General features: G+C 38.6%; 2 protein-coding genes across 3 annotated transcripts; one reads left to right on the forward strand and one right to left on the reverse strand.

The window, feature by feature from the left end:
• Positions 1-1,112: 1,112 nt before the first annotated feature.
• On the forward strand, positions 1,113-9,020 carry pik3ip1 (phosphoinositide-3-kinase interacting protein 1). Its single transcript, XM_067520993.1, has 6 exons — positions 1,113-1,336; positions 1,534-1,662; positions 2,129-2,245; positions 3,398-3,586; positions 3,717-3,795; positions 5,763-9,020. Exons 1-6 carry the CDS (start codon positions 1,264-1,266, stop codon positions 5,977-5,979), a joined length of 804 nt encoding a protein of 267 aa, XP_067377094.1. The 5' UTR covers positions 1,113-1,263; the 3' UTR covers positions 5,980-9,020.
• Positions 8,629-25,169, reverse strand: limk2 (LIM domain kinase 2). 2 transcript variants are annotated; one of them, XM_067520991.1, is made up of 16 exons: positions 24,901-25,169; positions 24,541-24,637; positions 19,377-19,512; positions 16,762-16,871; positions 16,083-16,268; positions 15,670-15,775; positions 14,254-14,468; positions 13,959-14,145; positions 13,790-13,876; positions 12,670-12,801; positions 12,142-12,198; positions 11,825-11,890; positions 11,286-11,460; positions 11,068-11,123; positions 10,561-10,718; positions 8,629-10,231 (listed from the first exon to the last, which is right to left on the reverse strand). In XM_067520991.1, the coding sequence occupies exons 1-16, from the start codon at positions 24,914-24,916 to the stop codon at positions 10,018-10,020; spliced, it is 1,998 nt and encodes a 665-aa protein (XP_067377092.1). In that variant the 5' UTR covers positions 24,917-25,169; the 3' UTR covers positions 8,629-10,017. The 2 variants fall into 2 exon arrangements, with proteins under 2 accessions (XP_067377092.1, XP_067377093.1); XM_067520992.1 differs by lacking the exon at positions 24,541-24,637 and having other exon boundaries at positions 24,901-25,168.
• Positions 25,170-25,497: the final 328 nt, after the last annotated feature.

Here is a 25,497-nt window from a genome sequence, read left to right on the forward strand (position 1 = left end):
TTTTAATCTACATATGGAATTATAGCAATTTTATTGAGAGTTTTATCAGTTTAACTGCATTTTGATATAAAAAGAACAATTTGTGCTTAATAAACATATTAAACTGTTGAGGCTTTAATTCTGGGATATTCTGGAAATATTTGTCATTCATAACACTGTTATTTGTCATAACACTGTTTCTCAGTTTAATTTTCCAAATCATTGTAAAGCTTGAAATTGTTGGTAAGCCATACTGCTTTGTTTTGGTGTGGAAATTTGCCTCCATGTGAGTTGGTGCAGTGCCAAATGTGCTAACCCTTCAATGGTCTAGTTTATGGCTTGACGATGGAGAGTTACAGGCAGATGTTGTGTGTTTGTTCTAGTAATTGCCCGAAAACTGGGTAAGCCTCTGTGGCTTAGTGAACACTGAGTCACATGTTAGCTGCTCTCTTTACCAGTCTGCAAACAATAACACCGTCTCTCATTGCTTTGGCTATAAAGCAGAGACAGGTTGAGACAAATACTGTTGGCAGGTTTTTTTTAGCTTTACCAGACTCTGTCGAATCAACTTCTGTCCAAGGCCTGCAGAAAAACAGGTCTCAGAGGGGGTGGGGGTGAGAGTTGTGGGGGGCGGGGGGCAGTCTGGGAAACAGTAAGGTTGGTTTTTTCACAGATTCACCAAGCACCCAGAGCCAGATAGGAATCCACATTTGGATAATCATTACAAATGGGAAGCAATGACTCAGTATAGTTTAAAATAAAAATGGAAAGCAGAGCAGCTATTTATAGACAACTACAGAAAATGTAATTATCATTGAAATTATTATAGCATACGGTTAAAGTAAAACTTTGAGGATAGATTATAGAAATCATAACCTAAATGTGTTAACATACTTTCTTGACTCTTCCTTGCAAACTGTTAGAACGATGTGTTTATTCTCAAAAGCTACGTGCCATGATTTGTTGCCACTGTCTCTCAGCTGACGCTCTTTTCCCTGTGTGTCTGTGTGTGTTTGTGCCGTATGTGAGAGAGAAAGAGAGAGAGAGAAAAAAACCTGGTGAGGCTTTAGGACCGTGAGGTTTGTACTGCAAAGAGCAGCTCCTGCTCCTCCTCCTCCTGCTGAAGGCTGTTTACGAAGAAAGCTGAGTTCTGACAAAAACAAGGGCTGGGACTCCAACGAGAAGGGCAGTGTGTCTGATGCGCACTCAGCACAGGCTCTTCATCCTTTGAAAACATTTTTCCATTACTATTTTGGCTTTGATTCAACCCGTCGGCTGTGCAAAATGTTTTTTTCTTTGCCCGTTGTTTTCCTGAGTATTGCGATTGTGCATAGTGCACCAAACGGAAATCAAATAGGTAAAATGATACATAACAGACTGTTAGTTGTCTTTAATTTATAATTTGTTTTAAAAACCGTATACAGTGTTGGCTGATATAGATTAAATGACACGCAGAATTATGTATTTTGTTTAATTGGACCATCACTTGTATTTGTTTTGTGCCCACATGTTTGTTTGTTTGTTTGTTTGTTTTACTATTATTATTATTCTCAGACTGCGTGAGATCCAGTGGTGTGGGCTACAGAGGAGAACAGGACAACTCCTCCACAGGTCTGGTCTGTATAAATTGGACCAACACCACAAGAGACTATGACGTTAAACTCCATCCTGATTCACAGACAGGTAAAATATAATTGGTAAATGCTGTATTCTAATAATCATTAAATGTGGCACCAATCAAAGAAGAAATTGAAGAAAGAAACAGCAGTGATGATGTAAAAAGTCACTGATGTTTCTAAGTTTACAGTTTCTTAAAGATAAACCCAATAACCTAAAGGTCTGTTGGGATATTTGTACAATGCAATAATGAAGTGTACAAATAATTTCACAAAGATGCAGAGCCATAAACCCAGTAATGATATTTCCATGTTTCTACTTACACTTATGTGCCACTCATTTGTATGTTAAATGGCTTCTTTTATGCAGCAGCTGCCATTTCCTTTCTTTGTTTTCATGGCGGCCATTGTATACTGATGAAGTTGTGCTAATAAATGATGAATGCAGTGGTTACAGCAAGCACAGGCAGACAGACAGAGACAGGCCTGCATTTCCATAAGAAATAAGTTTGAAAATATTTGCTGTTTTGCAGGTGTTGGAGATCACAATTACTGCAGAAACCCAGACACCTCTGAGGGACCTTGGTGTTATATTGCTGGTCCAGACGGGACTGTTCAAAGACAATTCTGTGCAATTGACAAATGCAAAGGTAGGTAAACCTAAAAATAAGATAATAAATTATAGAGGGGTATATTATAGCTTGAAAAGTCTGACCTGACAAAGATAAATATGCATATTCCCAATAAATGCCAAAACAGCACTGAAATGACAAATTTTATCTTAGGTTTTCCACATCCTCTTATTGCTGATATTATTTTCTCTTCCCTGTAAAACTCTCATTACTTTAAAAGGTAATAATAAGATGGTAGAACTTTTGTAGCTATAAAAATGTCTGCTTCGAGCTTGGTGAGAGAAGACAAAGCCAAGTTTTAAACACAGACCATTGAAGACATCAAAGTTTACTTTGTGTTTGATACAAATAAGTCATATGCAAATAATGTGGAGATAAGTTTCTGTTGTAGGTCAGTTGGTCAGAGCTAAACACCATGAGAAGTCTTGTATATTCTCCCCTTTGTTCCCCCCTCACCCAACTCTAACAGTAACAAAGGCCTGTAGTCACATGTCAGAAAGTTCACTTTTAACAAAAGGAAAGACCACACCCAAAACACAGCCCATTGGCAGAGAGCATGGGCCTTCCCTTGGAGACAATATCTAATTGGCTGCTTAAGTGTATGAGTTTGTAAACAAGGACATGCATGCAGGAAACCTAAAAAAAAAGTTAAAGGTAGCTGTTGGTGTCAACTTCCTGTCATCTGATGTGCAGTCAGACATGCTGAGCCTGTTTGTGTTTGGGGCTTTCATCCTGCTGTTGAGGTGTTTTTTGCATCAGCGCTAATGTTATTAGAGCAGCAGTAATTGGAACATGGTCACGATGAGGCACTTCTAGTCAAGTCAAACCGGATCAACTTGTAGTTTAAACCCATACAAGTTCTCCAGACACTACACAATAATATATGTACCATATAAAACCATAGTTCAACAATGTCTAGAAAGTAAAGAGTTGGTCTTAGTACAAAATACATTTTTAGTATGCTTTTAATAATAGGAGATGGCGATATGTGCACTGTAGAACATGTTTAGCACACTGCATCAAGGTGGCCCTTGGTGACTGGGCGGGGCCACGTCTTGTGGGTGGGATTCAAACCCACGGCCTTCTGCATCCCAACCTAATGCTCTACGGCTGAGTCAACAGGCCCCCATACAGTCATTTAACACGGACCCTTTTTTATTTTATCTTTAGAACAAGCATCTACGATGCGCGCAGTGACCAAATCCCCCAACCCAATAGGAACCACTGCCTCCACAGAGAGTTTTCAGCTGGCCAAGTCAGGGGTTTCTCAGGAAGAAGTTGCTGCTGTGCAGCCTGTGATGGGAATCAGCCAGCGAGTGCACACAGGACCCAAAAAGAAAAAGGACCTTGGTGTGCTAGGTATGTTGTATTTGTAGTTACTGTGAAAGGATACCAACATTAGTGGTACACACTAAACATGCATTTCTACATAAACTAAAGAAAAACTATGATGTATCTCTATGTTGAACCCATGTTCTTTGTCTTTCAGGCTATGTACTTGGCATCCTCATGATGACAATAATAATTATGCTTGGAGTAGGCATCACATTGGGCTACTTCTATAAGAGGTCAGTAAGATCATCAATCAATTCTATTAAGAGATTGAGCAGAGTTTGTGTAAAAGCTTTGAGATGCATGCATGTTAACGGTCCCTTGAGCTTAGGGCATCAGCTGTTGATCACTTTCCTCAACAATGATCTTTGTTGTTCCACTTGGATGTAACGCAGCCACTTTACTATTATTATCACAAGCACAACAGAAAATGGGAAGAAACATGGCAAAAATACCTGCAGTCTTTTATAATGGTTTTAATTTTAAAATATTGAAAGGGAAGAAAGTGTGGAGGAGAGGTTGGATTGGATGGAGCAGGCTTCACATTCACTGTACTTATGTAATATGCACAGTGGTGCCCCCATTGTTGAGGAAGAGGGGGCTCTGGTTCCTTTTGACACGGCACAAAATGTTCTTGCAGATCTGTGTTTGGCTGTCACATTTGATTAGCAGTGCCCCGTCTACGTTTTCTAATATTAGCAGGCAATTAGTATAAGGAGGAGCTGTATGTTATGCCAGAGGGTTTACATTTCTCAAGCAAACTACCCCTCCAGTGACCAGGAGCAGCAGTTAAACACTGTATGACTGAAGCAGTGATAGGCAAGTTTCTCGCTTCTGTGGCACAGACTGGATGCTGATAAGAATGCACTGCACTTGTTGCACTCGTCATGTCAAAAATATTCAGTGGCAAGAAAAAAAATGAATGAACCATTAGAAAATATCTACATTTATCTATCAATCTGTCTTAAATTATTATCAAACCAAATCTATTTTATGTAAAAACTCACATTGTATTTTTCCAGACTGAATACATGAAACATTTACAGTTTATGGTGAAAAAAGTAAGTAGTTCGCCAACCTGTAGTCCAACCAATGAGACAAAATTGGAGGTTTATTAAAAAAAGATACACACTCAAACATTTTCACTTTGCTGTTGACAGGAAGGCCCAATTTATTCTAAGACATCCTAAGAATATGGCTAAGCTAAAGCTGTTCTTTATGGATGGTTGGTGCAAAGGTTGAGGCTGGTCTGTTGCTCCAACCAAATATCAAACCAAGGGTTCACTAGTTGAGAAGACTTATTTATACATGTCCAGCTCCAGGATGTTTTTTATGTGCTGGTCAAAACAAATGTATAATAATGTTCCCAACTTATATTAATGAAGAAAAAGGTGGGAAAAAGTATTTTAAAAAACAAAACAACGGATGAGTTGAAGATTTTTTTTTTTAATTAAAATGATCATTAAAACCAAATCAAGGGGATATGTTTCAGTGTTTTCAGAGCATTGAAGCAGGCAGGAAGAATTAAGCTGAACAGTACATTGCCCTGTTATGTCTTCAGATCAGTAGACAGCAGCTATTTGCAGCTCTTTATCTCTGTTACCCTAACTCCTTGCCAACTTGTTTGTTCCATCTCTCCCTTCACCATCTGTGCCTTGTTTCTGCTACAGACCAGGCACTGAGATGCTCTTTTATCTACATGCACTAAATTATCTGTCGTTCCTTATCAGGAATATTTTGGCTTGTGGGCCAAACGACACTACACTACAATCAGCTACATGAATACTCAAGGCAACAGAAAAATAAGGCTTTCTTACTGCTTGCTAATTTGCATGATAGGTTTTATTTTTAGCTCACGAATAATTAAGGGATCTATAATTTGAACTTTTGATATAACATTAGATTACATGACTAACTATATGAGGAGACACTTGCATTTGTGAACTATCGGCTGACATTTCAGTTTCTCTCTGCTATACAAACCATTTTAGTTTCTTTCTCCTCATTGTTTTGGTTTCACTCTCACTACTTGTAATTTTCGTCCACAAATATTTTCAGAGGAAGATGTCTAATAAACACCTCAGTGTGTAATCTGCTAATTTCCAAACAGACACTCCTGAACAGAATTCACTGGAGGTCTATACTTCAGATGTCTAACTTAGTATATGTGACAGCATAATAAATTTTGTGTTTTCGTGGTTAGAGCTCAAGACTTGAAGAAGCAGCACGAGCAACGAGTGTATGAGCGCGAGATGCAGAGGATCACACTGCCCCTTTCAGCTTTCTCCAACCCGACCTGTGAGCTGGTGGATGAGAACACCATCGTAATCACAGCTGAGCACGAGACGACTCCTGTCCAGGATGGTGTTGAGGGCTGGGACCCTCTCATGGGCCAGCAAGCCGGTACCCCCGGAGCATGATCTACAGATGTCGTCCTGCAAATTGGAGTATGATATGTTGTGGAGCAAACCAGTCCCATCTCCCTGGGTAACCTCTGTTTTAAAACGAGTAGAGGAGCAGTGCTTGCTCCCAAGCTTCGAACTGAATGAATGTTGTGTCCTTTGTGTTCCCTTCCATTGGATTTCATAAATCTGAGGCACAAAACAGATGAGCTGACACACAATGAACACAGGCCTAACAACTAGAAACCATTAAGGTGAATGTGTTGCTAATGGAAAATATGTAAAGAATTTTAAAACTCAAATTTGATACATTTGATAGCCATGAAAACAAGGTCATCTGCTGCATCCTTGAATGACAGTATGAATATATTCAGAATGGCCATTGACTAGTTGGTGTTTATCAAAGTGTTGTTTTTATGAAGAGCATTTGTGTTTTAGATACACAGATGGCCCTAGCCCATTTTTCAGTATATTTCAATGTGGAAAGGATCCATAGGAGTGGTTTACAATCAAGCTGTGGTGGATTTTTATTTGTACTGACCCACTGGCTGTGCCAAGAGGCAGACAAAAAACATATACTGTACAATCTTGTCTTGGAGATGTCACCAGTGACACAGGTGCGTGTCCAAAAATGCTCATCTTTTAAGACAGAAATAAGGACAATGTGGTAAAACAGGCTAACAAAAGACAAGGGAAGGCCTTCAAATCCAAAATTGCCTTAGCATGTTGCTTATGACTGTATTTGAATTTTTCCTCTTTGCAGTTACCTAGTGGGCAACTGTGGTTACAAAGCGTGACAGTGGTAACTGGCAGACATGACAGAGGACATGTTCTTTTCTTCCACAGGTTAAGGAGTGACAGGAAAGACAGAGCGCTCTCAGGAACCACGAGAGAAACTAATTAGTGCTCAGGGCAAAACACCACTGCCACAACACAGAACAGTCAGGACCAAGAGTTACGCACATTGTAGTTATGCACTAGATGCTTCAGGGTAGAGAAAGGAATTGAGTGGAGTAGAAATGGTCCAGTTTGGTTTTGTTTATTCAAAAATACAAATGCATGAACATGGTCATCTGCTGTATGTTTGTGTTCTGGAGCCATTTTTTTGCATCTTAAAGTACAACTACTCATTTAATAACCTACTCATTTAATAACCTACTGAGAAAATACCTACCTGAAAACAGAACTCATCATAAATGATATTTGTTTTACATAATGGCACTATTACTTCTCAGAGTATTGCAGTTTCTGCTTTCACTCCACATGATTCACATCACTGTTTATCTTTTGATACTGCTGGTCCGTTATTTTAGGTATCTGTGTGCTGTTGAATTATTATACTGACAGGCTTAAATGGGGTCAGCAAGGGAAAATTTTAAAACTGACCATGATTAAGAGGTGTGAAAACTGTTGAACAGCTTGCTGTGTAGTGATTCAAAGCTGTGACTGGTCCCATGCAGACCCCTTAACCACAATATTATAACCAACAGGTGGACTTAATGTTGTGGCTGATCTGTGCATTTTCTCAAAAGCTATGTGTTGAAAATATTCTTCAGTATTTCAATTTAGTACTTTTGTTTGTATGAATGCAGATTTTGACTGATGAGACAGAAATAAACCATCAAACACCATGATAAGATGTAACCTTTGTGTTTAAAATTACCAAGGTAAATGGATTTCTCCACAAGTTCCATGTAATTCAACATAGGATCCTTGTTACAACCAGCTATTATTTAAGGTTTGTTCACAGTCAAACCTCACTAGCTCCCTCTGTTGGCAATTCGTATACACACTAGCAGGCCACTTCACCAGCTGGGTACACCTGTACAGTCTAATGCAATTCAATACAGAAACTCTACCCTAAGCTCTAATTTTACAAGGCTACAGTTTCTCAGTTTTGAAATTCAGTAATTCTGATATTTTGGCCTTTTAATTTATTTTAAATAGCGTGGCCAAAACATACGAGCCTCATAACTTAGAGCACTCTCGTACAACTCCACCACCCACCATGACCTCAATAGCAGACTTCAAAAAAGGACAAATTATTAGCCTGTAAATGATTGCACAGGTGTAACTAATGCAGTGGCCACTAAGTGTTAATTACTTTAGTCATTTTTATTTTTTTTTTAGGTTATTTAAGTTAACAGGTGAAAGAAAGGGTTAAAATAAGTGAAAGCAACATGAAAACCCTTTTAAAATTAATTGCTTAAAAAAGTTGCAGGGGAAGTTTGTAATGGTTGTTATTAACATACTGTACATGTTTTCATAGTTGCACACTTAATTTGATGTTTTAGTCTGACAAGTTAAAACAAAGAACATTTTTTAAATGTACTTGATACAGACAAAAGTTTAAAAGTAACAACTATAACTGACAAACCTTAATTGTTTACTTACCTAATTAGGACATCAATTGTCAAAATGGGTCGTTTATTAATTAATTTCACACCAAATTCATATAATTTCATTTTATCAATTTAAGTGTTGTGAACTGATTTCTTGTAGAAACAAGTACTTGAAAAACCTAATTTCTGTGTGTGATGCCCAATACTGTGGAATGTGTTTTAAGGCCAACGCCGACCTAAACATATTTAATTGACCTTAAATTGTAACAGAGTAGGTAATATTTAGCAACAGTCCTGACATTGAAAATTGAAGGACAATAAAAGCAAACTTTTATAAGGTTTATTTATGAAACAATTATATAAATAATAGTGGTTACAAGTGGTCGTCTGTACCTTGCATGATTATAGCAAAAAAGGCCAAAATGTCCATTGATGGCGAAATGTCTAAAAATCTACAAATCTAGTCTTCACATTAGAAAATGAAATCCAAATTAAGACAGAATATGTCCATATTTATACACGTTGCTTAAGAAAAAAACCGTTCTGTACAAGGCAAGTTTTTACAGTAATAATAATTATTTTGACGATAATGTCTGACAATTATTAACTACAGAACGGTGGGGGCCTGCTGGTTTCTGAAGTGTCCTTAAAATTGTGTTGGTGGCTGCTAAAAGAGTGAAAAACGGTGCAAAGATGATTACTTTTTTTTTTTTTTTTTTTAAGAAAAAGATTGTGTGTGTGATGTCACCGCTCTGGTTGTGAACCTGAAAGAAACCATTAAAATAATATAGAAATTTGAAAAAAAATGCAGTTAAAGTGAAAAGTCCCAAGTGCCAGGGTAACTAATTAAAAGTCCGAATGAGATTTCAATGTGAATGTAAATGACTAGGAATGAGGACGGTTTCTCTCATTGTTTCCCGTTATTATTTAATGGTGTTTCTATGACGAATTGTGTTGGAATTGTGGACGAATTTATTCAAAAAATGAGGGTGGAATAATACTAAGAAATATAAGAACATTAGGTAGGAGTGCTTGCAAAGCAACATTCAATAAAAACCTGCAGCAAAAATATAAACACTGGTTATTGGTCATTCTGAAAAATGTATTAAAATTACTGGACATAGCAAATTTAGAACCATTTTCAGAACTATTAGATCAGTGCTGCTCTGATCAAAAGAGGATTTTGCACCCACTGCTTCTTCCTGTTTTCTGTTTACTTAAATACATTAGTCAGCTGGACTGTGAAGCATTTTTATATTCCCCCAACAGTGAAGGAAGTCCCTCTTCTAAGCAAAGTCTGATCTGTGCATTCCACACATGACAAACTTCAAAGCCAGAAAAACAAAAGTGCTGTCATATATGGGCACTCACTGAGGTTATCCACCTTAAAAGATGCTTGTCCGCAGTCAGCTAAGGGACCACATAAATTTGGATGTCTTTATACACAGTAAACATTAGTAGACACTGTGTGTCGAGTGGGGGCTAAGAAGTGTAAAAACAAAAATTAGTAACTAATACTCGTCTTTTTGAAATGTGTCTTTCTTCTCACATTGCAGTTAACTGGCACACTCAGAGTTAAGATCCCACTCAGGGAGATTGGTCCAGCTACCTCAGGTTATCCAGTTCTTATATGGCTCGGGTTCAATGCTAGTTTCCTTTTTTTCCCACCCGCTGTACTAGTGCAGAAGTAGGATCAAAGAAAGAGGCACAAGTCCTAGGTGCCATTGTCTGTCATGCTGGAAGAGTTTGGTGAGGCTGTCATTGGGCATGACGGTTGATCTGTGCTCTGGGCTGGAGAGCCGTCTTTAGGCCAGTAGAGTCGACTAAGATTCTGATTTAGTTCATCCAGTTCAGCTGGAAGGGGGATCCCTAGCTCCTGGTTGAGGGAAAGAGCTTCAAACCAGTCCTCCAGCTTCTGGAAAGGTGGACTGAGGGAGGAGGAACGGGCAGAAAGGACAAACAGAGGGTTTGAGGTTAAAACCAGACTGACAAGGTTGAGAGAAAACATGAGGAAGCAATCTGCTGGCAGAGGCGTGTCCCTGTGCAGGCAGGTCAGGAAGGCATCTGAAAGCAGTTATTTCTCCCCCACTGCTTCTTAGAACTCTTGAGTTGAAAAATCTTGTGGTGACATTTCTCATGTGACCATTTAAGTGAACAATCATAATTTTGCTTTGTTCCGAGTTATTAATAAGCAGTACTGTGCTAGTCGGCAACTGTGTAAAAAAAAGCACCTTTTACAGCAAGAGCAGCTACTCACCGGTTGTCCGGTGTGAGATCACAGCAGGCTACAGCCAGCGGAAAGAAGGCTGGTGGACAGTCTTCAGGGAGGAATTTCTCCGCAAACTTGCCAACATTTAGGCCATAGTCCAGAGTCCTGGGGAGACACTCAGGGTCTGCATAGACTTTTCCAATGATCTAGATCATATGCCATAGGAAGACAAATGGATCAGTCCATTAAAAGACAGAGACACAGGAAGAATAAATAAAGCATAAAACCTAACATGATGTACATTAGTGTCTTTTGGAGGCTGTGGATTCTTGTGAAATTTTCTTGGTAATCCAGTGTTTTGTCATGATCTAATTGGACAGCTATGAGAAGTTGTTTTGAAAACTATTTTTGGTGTTGTCCTAAAAGCTCACACGCCCTGGATTTTACAATAGCATACCAACCAAAAGCAATGCAATCGCAAGCTATGTTACCAAAACATTAAAGACACTAAAAGCACTAAAGCAAACCATCAGGGTAAAATCAGTTTGTTCTCACCTCACATAGTACTATTCCGAATGAGAAAATGTCCACCTTCTCATCATAGCGTTTACCTAAAGAGACGTTAATAATAAACAATAAAGTAATGCACTCACTGAGCCAAAGAATGAATTCTTCTCTGTGTGTGTGTGTGTGTGTGTGTGTGTGTGTGTGTGTGTGTGTGTGTGTGTGTGTGTGTGTGTCTGTGTTTTGTTCAGTTTTTCCCTGCCACTCACCATTTAGCATCTCTGGAGCCATCCAGTAAGGATTTCCCACAACAGTGTACCTCTTCTTTCTGTCAATACGTCGAAACACCCTCTTCTTAGTGGAAGGTTTTTCAGGTACTGGCTTAATTTTATCCTCCACTACAAGTCGGGACAGTCCAAAATCAGCAACGACCACTGTGTTGTCCTGTTGGAAAATGATACTTTTAATGGTTCGCTTTGATGTTAGTATATAACATTTAACATACAACTGAGCAAAAGATGGTCTAAATACTGGTTTAAAAGTGATAGAAATTTTAGTTAAGAGCTTTTGCAGGTTATATTAATATCCATTCGCATAATACAATACTGTATTGAGTTCATGTTCAACTTTTAAAAAGTTTTTAAACTACACTGTGAAACAGATTGTCTTGGCAGATCCCAGGGCTGGGTGCTCCTTTTATTTACACCTGAATACATGCCAGCTCATAAAATGACAGATAATTTCCACCTATATTCCTTTTGTTTTCATTTCATGACATGCAAGTGCTCGTAAGATGCCATGTACCTACCAGTTTAACCAGGCAGTTGTGAGAGTTGAGGTCTCTGTGTATGATGCTCATTGAGTGAAGATAGGCCTAATACAAAGCGCAAAGTAAATAAGGGTAAAATTCAAACATCTACAAGAAAATTATTTTTTTATACAAAAATATAAAAATTAAATATTCAGCAGACGCCCTCTTTAATACTTTGAGGCTTTTATTTTATTTGTGACTAATTCAGATCTCATTAAATCCTTGCCACACAATGCAATGTGCTGCATGGCTCATTTACAAACATTAAAGTAGCTGAAAATAGCTGCTAAAGACTTCACTATTAGCCAACTCACCATGCCAGAAGCAATGCTCTTTGCAAAGCTCACTCTTTGCTCCCATGTAAACGGGTCCTGTTAGTGCAGTGTTAAAAAAAAAAAAAATGAAAAAGACAGAAGAAAGAAATTAATAGATGTTCACTCTGAGGCACTAGGGCGAATACTAAATGTTTTTGAAACCTTTCAGACCACCCCCTCAAAAAAAAAAAACCTATATAATTTTTGACAGCAACAGCAACAAAAGACACTCTCCCTCTCTTCCTTGTGCCATGAGCTGAGCTAAACCATTCTTCAGGAGGGGAACACAGCTCTTAAGATTCACCTGTGGATCAGTTTGTTTGTTTTTTTAAATACATGGTCTTGTCCAGCTGAAATGCCAGCCAGCCCACTACAGTGCCGAAAGCCCCTCTATATTAGTGCAGAGTTTAATTCAGGTCATCCCCCTCCACCGCAACTGAGCTGCAAAAAGCTTTCTGTTGACACTGCTGGTTATTTTGTGCTCCAGATTGGAAGGAAAGAGAAAGCAAATTAACTAGTTTAACTCACTGTGTCTCTGATGGAATCCTTCAGAGTGCCTCCCTCAATGAACTCCGTTATTAAATTGAGCCTCTTATCCTTGTATAGCACGCCAATGAACTTCAAAACATGAGGATGATCGAGGCTTCGCATGACTTTAACCTGAAGATTACACAGAAATATCCTTATTAACATTATAGCTTTATGCACTTGCTTCATATTTGTTGGCTTCACATCCATTATATGAATCCCTTTGTTCCAACACATCATCTAGGGTGCTCCACTAGATTGAGGTCTGGTGACCGTGGAGACTATTTGAATTCAGTGAACTCACTGTCATGTTTAAGAAACTTTTGCCAGATATAGCCATTAGAAGATGGGTGCACTTTAGCCATGTCTCGCACAAACCAGAACCACTGATACAGGGGAAGATTGGATCAATGCTTTCATGTTCTGGATCTACCATCCTAATGCTGCAGCACAAATCGACTCATCAGACCAGGCCAAATTTTTTTTTTTTTTTTTTTTTTTTTTTAAGCGTCCCTTGTGAACTGTAGCCTCAGTTTTATGTTCTTATGTGACAGGAGTGGCTCCTAGTGTGGTCTTTTGCTGCTGAAGTCCATCTGTCTCAAAGTTCAATGTGTTCAGTGTTCAGAGAGGCTCTTCTGCATTCTTTTGATTGTAATGGGTGGTTATTTAAGTAAGTATTGCCTTTGTATCAGCTTCAACCAGTCTGGCCATTCTTCTCTGACATCAACAAGGCATTTTCTCCCAAAGAACTGCTGCACACTGGAAATTTTCTTATTTTCTGACCAATTGCTCTAAACCCTAAAGATGGTTGTAGATGAAAATTCCAAAAGATCAGTAGTTTCTAAAATACTCAGACTAACCCATTTGGCACCAACAACCATGCCACGTTCAAAGCTGCTTAAATCACCTGTCTTCACACTCTGATGTGGAGTTTGAACTTGAGGCAACCATATGGACCATGTCTATGTGCTTAAAGGCATTGAGCTGCAGGCATGTGATTGGCTGATTATATATTTGCATTTGCAACGAGGAGTTAATGTGGAAAATGTGGACCCAATAAAGTGGCAGTTAAGTACAAATCACAGATGGTTACAGACCCTGCTGACTGCAGATTACAGACCTCCTTTAAGAAAGTTTTTTGGGTCTCTTCATCACAGCGGATGAGCTCCTTCATCACCATCACCTCTCCTGTGGCTTTATGAGTCACCTATCAGTGGGACAAAAACAACAAATGTAAACTTGAATGCATAACTGAAGTATTGGCAAAAATGGCTCAGATGGAGCCTGACCTTGATGGCCTGTCCAAAGAAGCCCTTTCCCAAGATCTCTCCATGGATGAGGTCACATGGCCGGAAGATGCGATGAGAGCAGCTACTGGAAGATCGCAAGGATTCAGAGCGCCCAATGTCTCGTATAATAAAAGCTGGCTCTTTGGGAGAATTGGGCCCAGGTGACTTACATATACTATTACTGCGCCTGAAGTAGAGAGAATATTGAAAATACAATAAATTTTTTTTTACAAACAACAAATAATCATTTGTCCATTATAATTTTTGTGTATGATGTTTTGTTGCTCCAACACACCTCAAAGACCTCCTCTTAAGCATTCCTTCATCAGCCACATCTGTTCTCTCAAGGACCGCATCAGAGGGTGAGGACAGACGCATGCGGGAGGTGGCTGGTATTCCCAAACGATTCCCGGGTGATCCCAGTCTGAGCCGATCCAAACGCTGCCTTACTGGGTCATACTCTATGAGCAGCTGCAGCGTATGACTAGTGTGATGGATAAGATTGTCCACCTAAACAAACAATGTGATTTAGAGTTCCTGTGAATCTATTATACTGTCTTACTCCCCCATGCATAAAATGTAATTTTAAGCAAACAGAAGAGTAGAGTTGAAAATATATATTTTTTTAAATTATTAAAAAAACAAACAAACCCAAGTGACTGATCTTGTGCTGAAAACTGTCAGGTCATTTCTGAAGGAGCTAATGGTAGCTACTACATTATATACAATTGTTATGAATTCAGAGAGAACAGTTTCAGGACTTGATCCCATAAAAAGTGGGTCAAAATTAGATTCAAAACTAAATAAAGCAAATGTCAAAGCAAAATCACAAATGAAATGCTTACAAAGCTCGACCTCTGAGATGCAAATTTGAAATGTGTAAGTCAAAAACAAAACAAAAAAAATGAAAACCGTAATAATAACTGCATTGGAATGCATGTTATTGTGAGGGTGAGGATGTGGGAAAAGGCTTTTAAGTGCTGGTATACAGGCAATCTTACTCGTATTAGATGGTGCAAAAATTATCTACTCCAGAGATCATTGTATTACAAACAATAAACATTTATTGTATTCCACATTTCTCAACTTAGCCAATAACGGACTAATTATACAATACACGTGTACAAATAGTAATTTCACAAAAACGTTCATGAATCAATTCCATTAAACAAGTTTCTCAAAGTGGTTCCTAAATCCACATAACTCATTAAGAAACCATGTGCCCCTCAACTTTTAAAGCACTTCTACCTTGTATCTTGAAGTCAGTTCCTTTGCTCCAGTTACTGTCTCTCTTGTAGGCCACATCTCTTCCTTTCAATAGCTGAGCGAAGTGACTCTCTTGTAACAAACTATTGTTATACCTTGTTTCCTTGACAACTTAAATTTAAAGATAAACTACAAAGGCAAAGTATAAAGGCAAAAATCAAAGCCATATGATGATGTCATTAATGACATCATCAGTACCTTATATGTATAACTTTTTAATCTAATTAACCTTACAATTCACAACATAAACAAAAAGAGGAAACGCTGGTTGGATCATACAGCTGTTATTTTATATACCGTCCTCTCCCACCTGAAGCATGTATAAAGTGGAGGAATGTAAGGAATGCCAAGAATCACATGTGGAGCCATTGTCAAGTAAAAACATTGCAAATGAAACTCAAGGAACATACTTTCCCTTAATAAAAGAGATGAAAGATAAACCTACCTCTTCCTCCATCAATGTCGCCACTGGAAGTCCATTGATCTCCAGGATCCTATCTCCGACATGGATGGCATTTCGTATCTCAGGACTAATAAGCATCCCTCTAACACTGGAACAACACAGTGCCGACACTAATATGTGAGTATTAGCAGGACAGAAGCAGGTACTTTAAAAACATTATGTTAATGACAACTAGGTTGGTCTGCTATTAAGCCACTAAACAGGGACAGTTGGTGTGAGAACCTGACACATTATTACATCTTATTAACCTATCAATAATCACATATGCATAGGCACACTTACATGACACACACCAGGGACCTGGTATTTAACAAACCCATAATCAGTCTTACGTAAAGGGTTAGTCACTCTGTTCCCATAGAGGCATCAGACAGGTCTCATTAGGTGCCACTTACTCTTTGACTTGTACACTCACTGAGCCGTTAACATCCCTCAGCACTGACACAGAGAAGCCCCTCTTGCCATTGGCAGCAGAGGGCATTGAGATGAGGGTCACTGTGTGGGGCAGGGCGTCTAGGATTGAGTCGTGTGATCGTTTTTCCAACATTGGTGTAAGAACCACCTGCTTGTAGCACTTTCCACTGTAAACAACCAAATGAGAGAACAAGTGCATTTGATCATGTGCTTGTCGTCCAGCTATTGTCCAAAGCATGCAAATTTAATGTTTTATGGATTAATAGCTAATAATTAATGACTAAATATTATTACTGCAATACTAACTGAACATTAACTTGAGTAAACTGTTGCCTACTATTGTCAATAAACATACTTTTTTTAAACATTAACTAAAAAGATAACTACAATATATAAACATTATATGAATGAGAAAAATCTGTAATGAAATTTGGCATTACAATTAAATGACAGGAAATATTAGTGAATGAGAGGAATAGGAACTCCATTAAAAACAAGATATTGTATTTATACTTCCCCAGTTGGCCTACATATTGAGATTTGTGTATTAAGAACCCTATAACATAAGCACCCAAAATAAACTTCCAGCTGCACATAGCTCCTCTAAACCAAACTGTCAATGCTGAAAAAACCTTTACAGAGTCTGTGTTGGTGACTTACCAGTAGAGCTTTGATCGCTCGACCAATGCATAGGTATCCCGGTCTTCAATCACCACCTTGCACCTCAAACAAACGAAGCACTCAGGGTGATACTTGTGTTCTCCGGCCACCTGGAAGCACAAATAAACCAGCTAATCAACCAGCCCAAAGTAGGAAGAAGTCAAATTTTTGACAGCCAAGCTGCTGCCCTGTTCGGCTGTGGCTCTTCAGAGAGGACTGTGTTGTTCTATGTGTTGCTTTCTACCCTCCTCTTGCTGTGAGCAGTGACACAGTTGTAACACCTGCTTTACTCTTAGTCTGTCTGGAATTTGCTATGATGTCACCTTTCTCTGCAGGCCTGAGCCACTCAACTCGCTGACGTTTTTGCTTACAAACCTCTGAAACCAGCTTACCATCGGTCACATGCTTTTTCTCTCACCAACACTGTTAACAAATTACTGACAGATTTCCCTTTCTGAAACCTATGATCTCATTTTTACTTATCAATCTTGCATGTATGATGAGATAATATGTTTGCAGGTAACTGACCCCTGCACAAACATTTGCACAAAAAATGTTGTAATCCCAATTATGAGATTAAGAAACAATGCTTTTATGTTTGTCTATGAATTTGCCTTTAATTTTTTTTATTTGTAACTGTTCACACAATATACTCAAAACCTGCTAACAGATTTGGAAACAGCTATAGTCACAGTATATCTACAGCATACGATTTAAGCACATTTTTTCTAATTTGTCAGAAAGTCTTTGAAAGTCAGTAAGTCAATACTGGGAAAGGATTTCCCACAGCTACAGGGAGATTAAAGTGATGTCAGCCAAATCATTGTGACATATCAGGAATCTGTCTGTAACTCCCAGCCTTGAAGCCAAGAAGAGAAGCACCACTGGTAATGGCAGGCACAACCCCTTTCAGGATTTAACAACACTACAGAGTTGTAAATACTTGGCAAAACAAAATTCATTTTGAAGAGGAAGACATCTGAAACTGGATAGCAAAGCAGGTGAAACACATCAAAAACAGATTATTTGTTTCATTTATTTGCTTGACATGCATATAAATGAAACAAATAATTAAAACTAGGACAGCAACAACAGTGTTCCGGACTTGAATGCCCAAGTAACACAAGCGGCTCTAGGTGACCGTCCTCTACTGATGGACCACAATGATTCTCTTTCTGTCTGGAGAGGCTGCATTGCCAATTCAGCTTTGCCAAAAACACTTGGCTGCACTGGCTGATAAAGCAGAATGCCAATACTAAATAGGAGTCCATTATGTGTGTTGCTTGGTGGCAAAAAGAAAACTTTAGTCTGGCTCCATGTTAGACAACTGACCCTGGTTGTGACCATGAAGAGAGGCCGTCACCTGAATTTAATATTTCTATTTGTGGATACTAAATCAAAACTGACTGATATTTGAAATTATTTCATCATAAATACATTTTTATAAATCTTCAGTAATCAAATTCATTGCTTATGTCATACTGAAAGCTCAGTCAGCCAATGTAATCTGAAATTTCTTTTTCAGACGAATTTCAGGCAAACTTTATCAGAGCTCAGTTACCTTGAACTTGACTAAGTACTAAAACAAAAACCACAGGAGGCAGATAAAAGACAATTTTATGCCAAAACATAGCATATCATTATAGACTAATTGTCATTCCAAAGACTTTATCAAATGACCAGTAGCTTTTGCGGATGAAGCCTTAACAAGAAATCTGCAGCAGCAAAATTCATAACAGCAATTTAACACTTAATAGTCAAACTTAACTTGAAGAGGGAAACGTGTGATTTTGTCCTTTTAAAAGGTTACATAATATTGCTCATAATATGAGTTGTAGACTGTGAGTAATATCTACAGAGCCACTCCACCACTGAGGACTCAACATGATGGGATCCAAAACCACCTCATGTTCTAGCGACTTCCCACTAAATACTCTGCGTCCTTGAAGAAATGAATTGTGGAGAACTTCTGTACATAGAGGGAACAGAACTAAGGCCTCAAGGGGTGAAACTAATTCAGAAGTGATGTCTGGGTCGTCTGGTCTGATATGTTCAGCAACAGCCCATGGTAAAGTATGTAATGAATCACCACAAAAACTGCCCCCTCCCTTTCAATGCATGCTGGTATAACTCCAGAAAAGTGGGGAAAATGGGAAGACAGAGGGCAAAAACACGCTCTGTGGGCATTCTGGTATAATTTAAGTAGAGGGGGAAATTGTTGGCAAATGTTGTTATATGATTCATGGCAAGGCAAACTTTGAAAGCTTGGAATTCACAAATAGTAACAATGGTCTCATGGTCTTTAGTCAGCATTGGGATTAAGTAGACTGAACCATCACGCAATCACAGAATAGTAAATGAAATAGTCTAAAAACAATAACAATATCTGTCCATCTAGAAAGATATATAGATTTTGTGAATTAGATAGTCACATAAACAGTACACCAAGTGTTTTTACAGGAGAGTTGGTTCTCCTTTAAAGTTGGGCTGAATTTGATTAGGTTTTAGTTTGAATTAAATGAGATTCGGTACATTTTGTCAAATCTTTTGAGCTTTAAAAAAAATCCACACTGCATAAAAATCTCTTGACAAGCAGTAAAATGGAGCAGACGTACCATGGCTGGTCCAGTCATGAGTAGAGAGCAGCCATGACAGAGCTCTCCAAACTTCTCCCAGTAGTGCTTGCGACAGTACAGCTTGCCATCCTTCTCATAGTACCAGTTCGTGAGGTGGTCACAGCACACAGAACACCTGTGAGGACAAAACAATCATGGTCATGTTTCCACAAAGAGGACAAACAGAAGAATGAAAATATGAGGGCTTCTAACACGGGCTTTAAGACCTTGATGTTTGAAAGATCTGCTGCTCTACTGCTCTTGTAACAAGCCTGTGTTGCATACTGAGTGGCTCTCCTACAGCAAGAAAGTAGTCACACAAGAAAACTCAGAATAATTTATATATTTTTTTAAAATAAATTTTGATAACTGTGACTGATGAAAAACTTTAAGTGCACAATTTAAAATAGGTTAGAAATTGTCTTTAAGCATTAGCAGCGCTGAAACTTAATAAATCACAGAAAAGCAATAAACGATCACATGTGAACAGTTTTGACTAAGACAGGGTTTAAGTACTTGGTACTTAAATGTACCTAAAAAAACATCAATTAATGTAAGGTGGTAAGAGCTGAGAGCCACAGAAACAGTGAGATAAAAGGCGTCAATATACTTTGAACCATCCCCCAAACTGGTTAAATCATTCATTGTATATACATGAAATTCCAGTGAATGTTGCTAGATAATAAAAGAGATAGTGTGGAAATTCATCAATTATGCCGAACGTGACATTTTGAAGGTTGGACAGAATAGGAACATTAGTTTTGGGCTTGTTACCAAAACAGCATGCATTTGTAACAAGGTATGTGGGGCATAGTAAATACCTTGTTCATGAGATATACTGGGTCTTGCACGAGTGCTGTTCCTTTGGGCAGTAATACATTGTAAGAAAAACCGACAGTATAAAGTTGTTCCACTTTTGAAAAAGGAAACTGTGCCAGGCCTCTGCTGATAGTCAATTCATAGAACGTTTAGTTATTAGCTGCTGAAGATTATCAACGAAGCTGCCAAAACCATTGCCTATTTCCAGCACCTTAATAGGATCCAGTTGTTTGAGAAAACACTGCAGTACCACTTTGACAATGACCTATAGACTACTAATAAGAAAAGATCTCTATAAGGGGAAAGGCTGACAGATCATTGTTTATTGTTCAGGCTTTGCTTGCTGTTACTTAAGCTTGTCATTGTTCACTTGTGTAGGCCAATGTAAACAATCACAAAGCATCCTGTTAGTCCCAAAACCAACGTGCAAACCATCGCTGAACATCTTAGGGTTCACCTCTTCTGTCAATTATTTTATTAAGGTGGAATGCAACAAAAAAAAAAAAATAACACTTTAAAGTAAATATTAACTTGTTATACTCATTTTTATTGTATAATACCATTAAAAAATTCAAACTATCACCTGAGAAGACACTTGGCAAATTAGAAGGGACATTTATGGCTGTGACTTTGGAACAAAATGTTCCGAGTAAAAAGGAATGCCAAACTCGCCAGAAGCCTGGGAAGCACCTGCAGGCTACGAGCTCGAACAAGCTGCACTGGTTATGCAAAGTGGTGGCAACAGGTTTAACTGCCACAACACAATCAAGGATAATTCAATGTGTCTTAGAATAGGTTCCTGAAATGTCTGCCATGTTTTTTGTGCTGTTGATGCCATTTAGACTTTGCAAATACTCCAACTATTCCCAAAATAGGTACATTTATTTCTCACATAAGTAATTTAAGCAATGGCGCAAGAGAGACAAACAACCAATATATATTGTTTCATTACTGTTTAGACTTTGGAGTTAGATGGACGGAAAATAAATCTTCTCATTAAAAAAACTAAATCAAGAAAGGAGTGTGACAGGTGTGGGACAATAGACAGGTTGCTTTCTGGAATGATGGCATTAATAAACTTTAAACTGACACTTTACTGACTTCCTGATGAACAACAATTTTCCACTGAGGGACAGGGTATTACCCATGACTGTGAGAGTTCTGCTGATGCCCTTTTGGAAAACGCTCAAATGCTTTCGATATCAGGAATATTACATTAAGTCAAGAGCAACCATTTTCTTTTATACAAGAGAAAATGAAAAGTCAGAAATGTTATTTTGGGCATTTTTTCTTTTTAGTGCAGTGCTAGCAACTTCTTTCAACTAAAATTCATGTCTCACATAGCTATCTACACAGCAGGTATACAGTTGATCCAGGCCTATTGATTTTGTCAAAAACAGTTTTTTTTGGAAGTGCTGAAGTATTCACCTCACACAGGGAAAACCATGTTTGTATCATTTGAAAGGAGTAAACAGGGGGAACACTCATTCTGAGGCAGAGGGTATGTTTCAGTGTTGAACAGCAAGTGAAATTGATGTTAATGTCCTTAGGAGGTTCATGTAATAATGAGTTTGGCCTGATTCATCACACTGTGACATAATGAGGGGGAGTGGAGCAGGAAGTTTGCAGACGTAAAAACTGCATGAGTAATAGTGGCTGTGCTGCACTACAGGCCACACATCTTAATGTTGTTGTTATGTTTTGTGTTATGGATACCACACACTCTGGATGCATAATCAAAGGAAATTCTATTATCTGCTTATAAAGCAACATAAATTACCCTAGACATTACCATAAGCATTAAAAATATACATCTCAATACAAAACACAAGATTTTCAAGTTATTTCGTTCTTCGACTCTCTAATACTGATACATGTATGAACATCAGTGCATCAGACTGCTATGTACCCACTGGCCGGCCTGTTCAGATCTTCAGTATGTTATGCAATCTTTGTCCTGGTGCATGAAAAAACAAAATACCACATTGTCTGCCTTGTTCTTCACCAACCACCCAGCCAAAACTAGCTCATAAACTATAATCATTGTCCATTTTGTCAAGATAAAGTGCTGTAAGGGTCCTTATAAAAGCAACTGACTTCCTTCCGTGTGTGCTGATGAATACAGGACAAATTCAGGTGGTTCTGCAATGAACAATGCAATGGACCTGCCTGCACAAACACTACAAAATCAACATTACACATTTCCTTAAATCCACATTCCTTCTGAAGTGTATTCCTTTGTTGGGAGTATGGCATGACATAGTCAGAGAGTGACCTTTAATGTGGACCTAAAGACCTATATAGGGCGTGTTTAGCTTTTACTGAGACGCTATCTTAGGGTGTGTGGCTGCTATGTTTCTAGTGTCCTGCATAATAAATCCCTTCCAAGAAATGGAGAGTGACAATAATTTCTGCACTCATATCAGGGTCAGTATTTATAGTTAAAGCAATGTATTTTGGGTGACATACTAGTTACCATTGATTTCAATCAACACATGTTTAAGAAAACCAATTGATTTTTAAACTAACAAACCACACATCCAATTTTAATGCTATCAAATCTTTCAAGTTCAGAACCCAGGGATTTCTCACTTTATGGTGACAAAAAAAAAAAAAAAACACATCTTGACAATCGAGAAGCTGAAACCTGCAAATTGTTGGCATTTGTGCTTAATATATATGCTCAAATAAATTGCGCGTATGCTTTGAAGACATTTTGAGAGCACAGTACCCTCATCAGGAATTTTAAAAACGCATAAAACAATACTGTTTTTATAGCCTGGTATGACAATAATATCTGCAAGTTTTTACACATCCGGTAAAACACAAATAAAGAATACCCAGCTTGCTTTGGCAAAAAAAGCAAAAAAAATGTTGTAGTCTCAGACAGCGGACTCACACATCTGAATCGGTGTCTAGGAATGCAGAACACAGCAGAGTCTAATATGCTGCTACCTATAGCCCTCAATACCAGAGCCAGGTTTACTGGAACAAGAGTGACCTCAACTTGTAAGAATGCTACACAAGGTGAAAGTACACAGGGGGCAGAGTAGCAGAATGTGGACAATAGACAATACAAACAGCACAGGGGTATCGCGTTAACATGGACATTTCAGTTTTGTTGTAGGATTTCCTTAGAGAGCTCAGACATTTAGCTCTTTAAGCAATTGTCAGTGAGTAATGATCATATGATACCTTAAAACTTTTAATGAAAATTGCAAATTTGAATCCAGTGGACAAACCTTAGAGGGATAAATACAGGATTTTCAGTTAGATGACAATCCTGCAGACGATCACGAGAAAATTAATAAAGTTTCCAAGAAATATTGGGAGACGTTGTGGAGAAGTTGCTGTGACTAAGACAGCTGTATCAGGAACTTTGCCTCTGTGATGATAAAAGGAGTTGAATGTGTTTGTAAAGGAGTCAGCGATTGGAAGGAGTGAAAAGGTTACGTAAGGACACTTCTAGATACTGACTCAAACAATCGAGAGAAATTGCAGTTGTCAGAAACAGCCCACACAGTCAGCATTAAATCTGTTTTTTGCTTTTTGGACATGCCAGAAGACCCCCAGAGCCAGACTCCAGCCATAAAAACCAAAGGATTTTTGGATATGCTCTACTGTATGTGGCATCTGAGAAAAAGCTGTATTTTAAAATGTTAGGGTCAGATGAGGTATTGTGACTGCAGCAGATGTGTTTTCTTTGCATTAAAATGCAGCTGGGACCCTGCAGTCATTCAAAACGCACATAAGCTTTTTTGACCAAGAGCAGTTTATTTAAAAAGTGTCAATTTTATGAATCGTCTTATCTCACACGAGAACCACTGAATGTTAGTGTTATCATTAGATGAATCCCTATTATAGTTATATCATGTTGGCATTCAGGCACACATTCTCACTCACACGTATCTCGCGATGGGGCAGCGACCTGTGGCAATCATTAAGCCTCTGAGCAGAGGGCAAACTCCTCAGTATGATAGTAAGCCTTTTTCCACACACCAGTCTGCAGTATTTTGAGGAACCTGGACTATTTGCCTGTAGAGGGTCAGCTATGGCACTAGGAGGAATGCCACCCTACATGTGTAGTGTACAGAAATGCTCATAAACAAAAATGCCTTGTAGAAAAAAGAAAAAGAAAAGGAAAACAGATCTATGGGCATGTTTAGGCTACCAAACAGAAGCTTCAGGAATTATCTTCAAGGTCATTTGTAAGTACACCCAAACAGAGGAATAAGCCAGCATGTTGAACAACAGCAAAAAACAATTGTATCCATGTCAACGCAAACTGTTCTCCTCTTTTTATAAACCAAAGCCTTCTCCTATCAGTCTGTCCAATTCAACTTACTGAAAGCAGGCGTTGTGCCAGGTGTCCTGGAGAACTTTGATGTGAAAGGAGTCTTGAATTTTTCCTCCACAGCCCACACAGTAACAATTATCTGTACCTGCAAGAAATTACAATTCACTTCAAATCCGAGAAGCACGTTTGGCTTAAAATATCAGCTACAACAGGTAAACATAACTAAGTAGCTGGGGGGGGTAAACAGGTATTTATGACGTGAAATTGAACCTGCACAAAAAGAAGCATTAAACTTGTAACATTGTATCAAATGGCCGTGTGAAACGATAAGACTTTAACAGCTCTTGGCTTGGAAACAATGTAACCTCTCCTCCTCAATATGAAGTTACTACCTGAAACAGATCTTACCTTCTTGTTCCTCCATCTACTTTCTGCGAGTGTCGTCGATTTTCAGCTCCTTTCACAAACTTTTCATGCTGCAGCAGGAGAGCTGTGTAGCAGCGCTTCAAAGTTGAACTTCTCCCCTTTGTCCAGAAAGAATTCCCAAACTCCCACTACCGACAAGGAAACACACACACAAATCACTTCAATTCTTAACAGAAAGAAGTATCTTAAGAGCTTTTGGACAGCGCTGCTTTCTTGCCGCAGGCAGGATAACTGAGTGACGTAATGCAGCCTACAAATTCCTGCGCGGAGAGCGGAAGGGCGCAACAGCAGCACCTGGAAGCAGGAGAAAACTGAGGTTTGCTCCAAAAGGAAAGTCAACTGCAGTGGCGCCATCTGCTGTCATAATTACAGTACTGCACACTGCAATTACTGAAGGTTTTTTCATTATTTGGAGAATAATAATAATAATAATTTCTTTTGAAAGTCTTTTCTTTGCTCTCTTCTCCAACAATCCTGGGATTGGTGGACAACTGCTCTATCTCCTGGGCCACAAGAAGGTGAGAATGTTAATAAGTGTGTAACAGCAAAAAGTTGGTCTGATCTGTTTCCTGCTCCTCT

The sequence above is a fragment of the Channa argus genome, chromosome 11 (genome assembly GCF_033026475.1).
Source record: "Channa argus isolate prfri chromosome 11, Channa argus male v1.0, whole genome shotgun sequence".
In the NCBI taxonomy this organism is placed as follows: domain Eukaryota; kingdom Metazoa; phylum Chordata; class Actinopteri; order Anabantiformes; family Channidae; genus Channa; species Channa argus.

Coding starts and splice junctions, on each gene's coding strand:
- limk2 (XM_067520991.1), bottom strand. Junction 12,199..12,669: donor AGGATTCCATCAGAGACACA/GTGAGTTAAACT, acceptor CTGCACTAACAG/GACCCGTTTACATGGGAGCA. Junction 11,461..11,824: donor ACAACTGCCTGGTTAAACTG/GTAGGTACATGG, acceptor ATTTTCCAACAG/GACAACACAGTGGTCGTTGC.
- pik3ip1 (XM_067520993.1), top strand. CDS start 1,264: ATGTTTTTTTCTTTGCCCGTTGTTTTCCTGAGTATTGCGATTGTGCAT. Junction 3,587..3,716: donor AAAGGACCTTGGTGTGCTAG/GTATGTTGTATT, acceptor TTTGTCTTTCAG/GCTATGTACTTGGCATCCTC. Junction 3,796..5,762: donor TTGGGCTACTTCTATAAGAG/GTCAGTAAGATC, acceptor TTTCGTGGTTAG/AGCTCAAGACTTGAAGAAGC.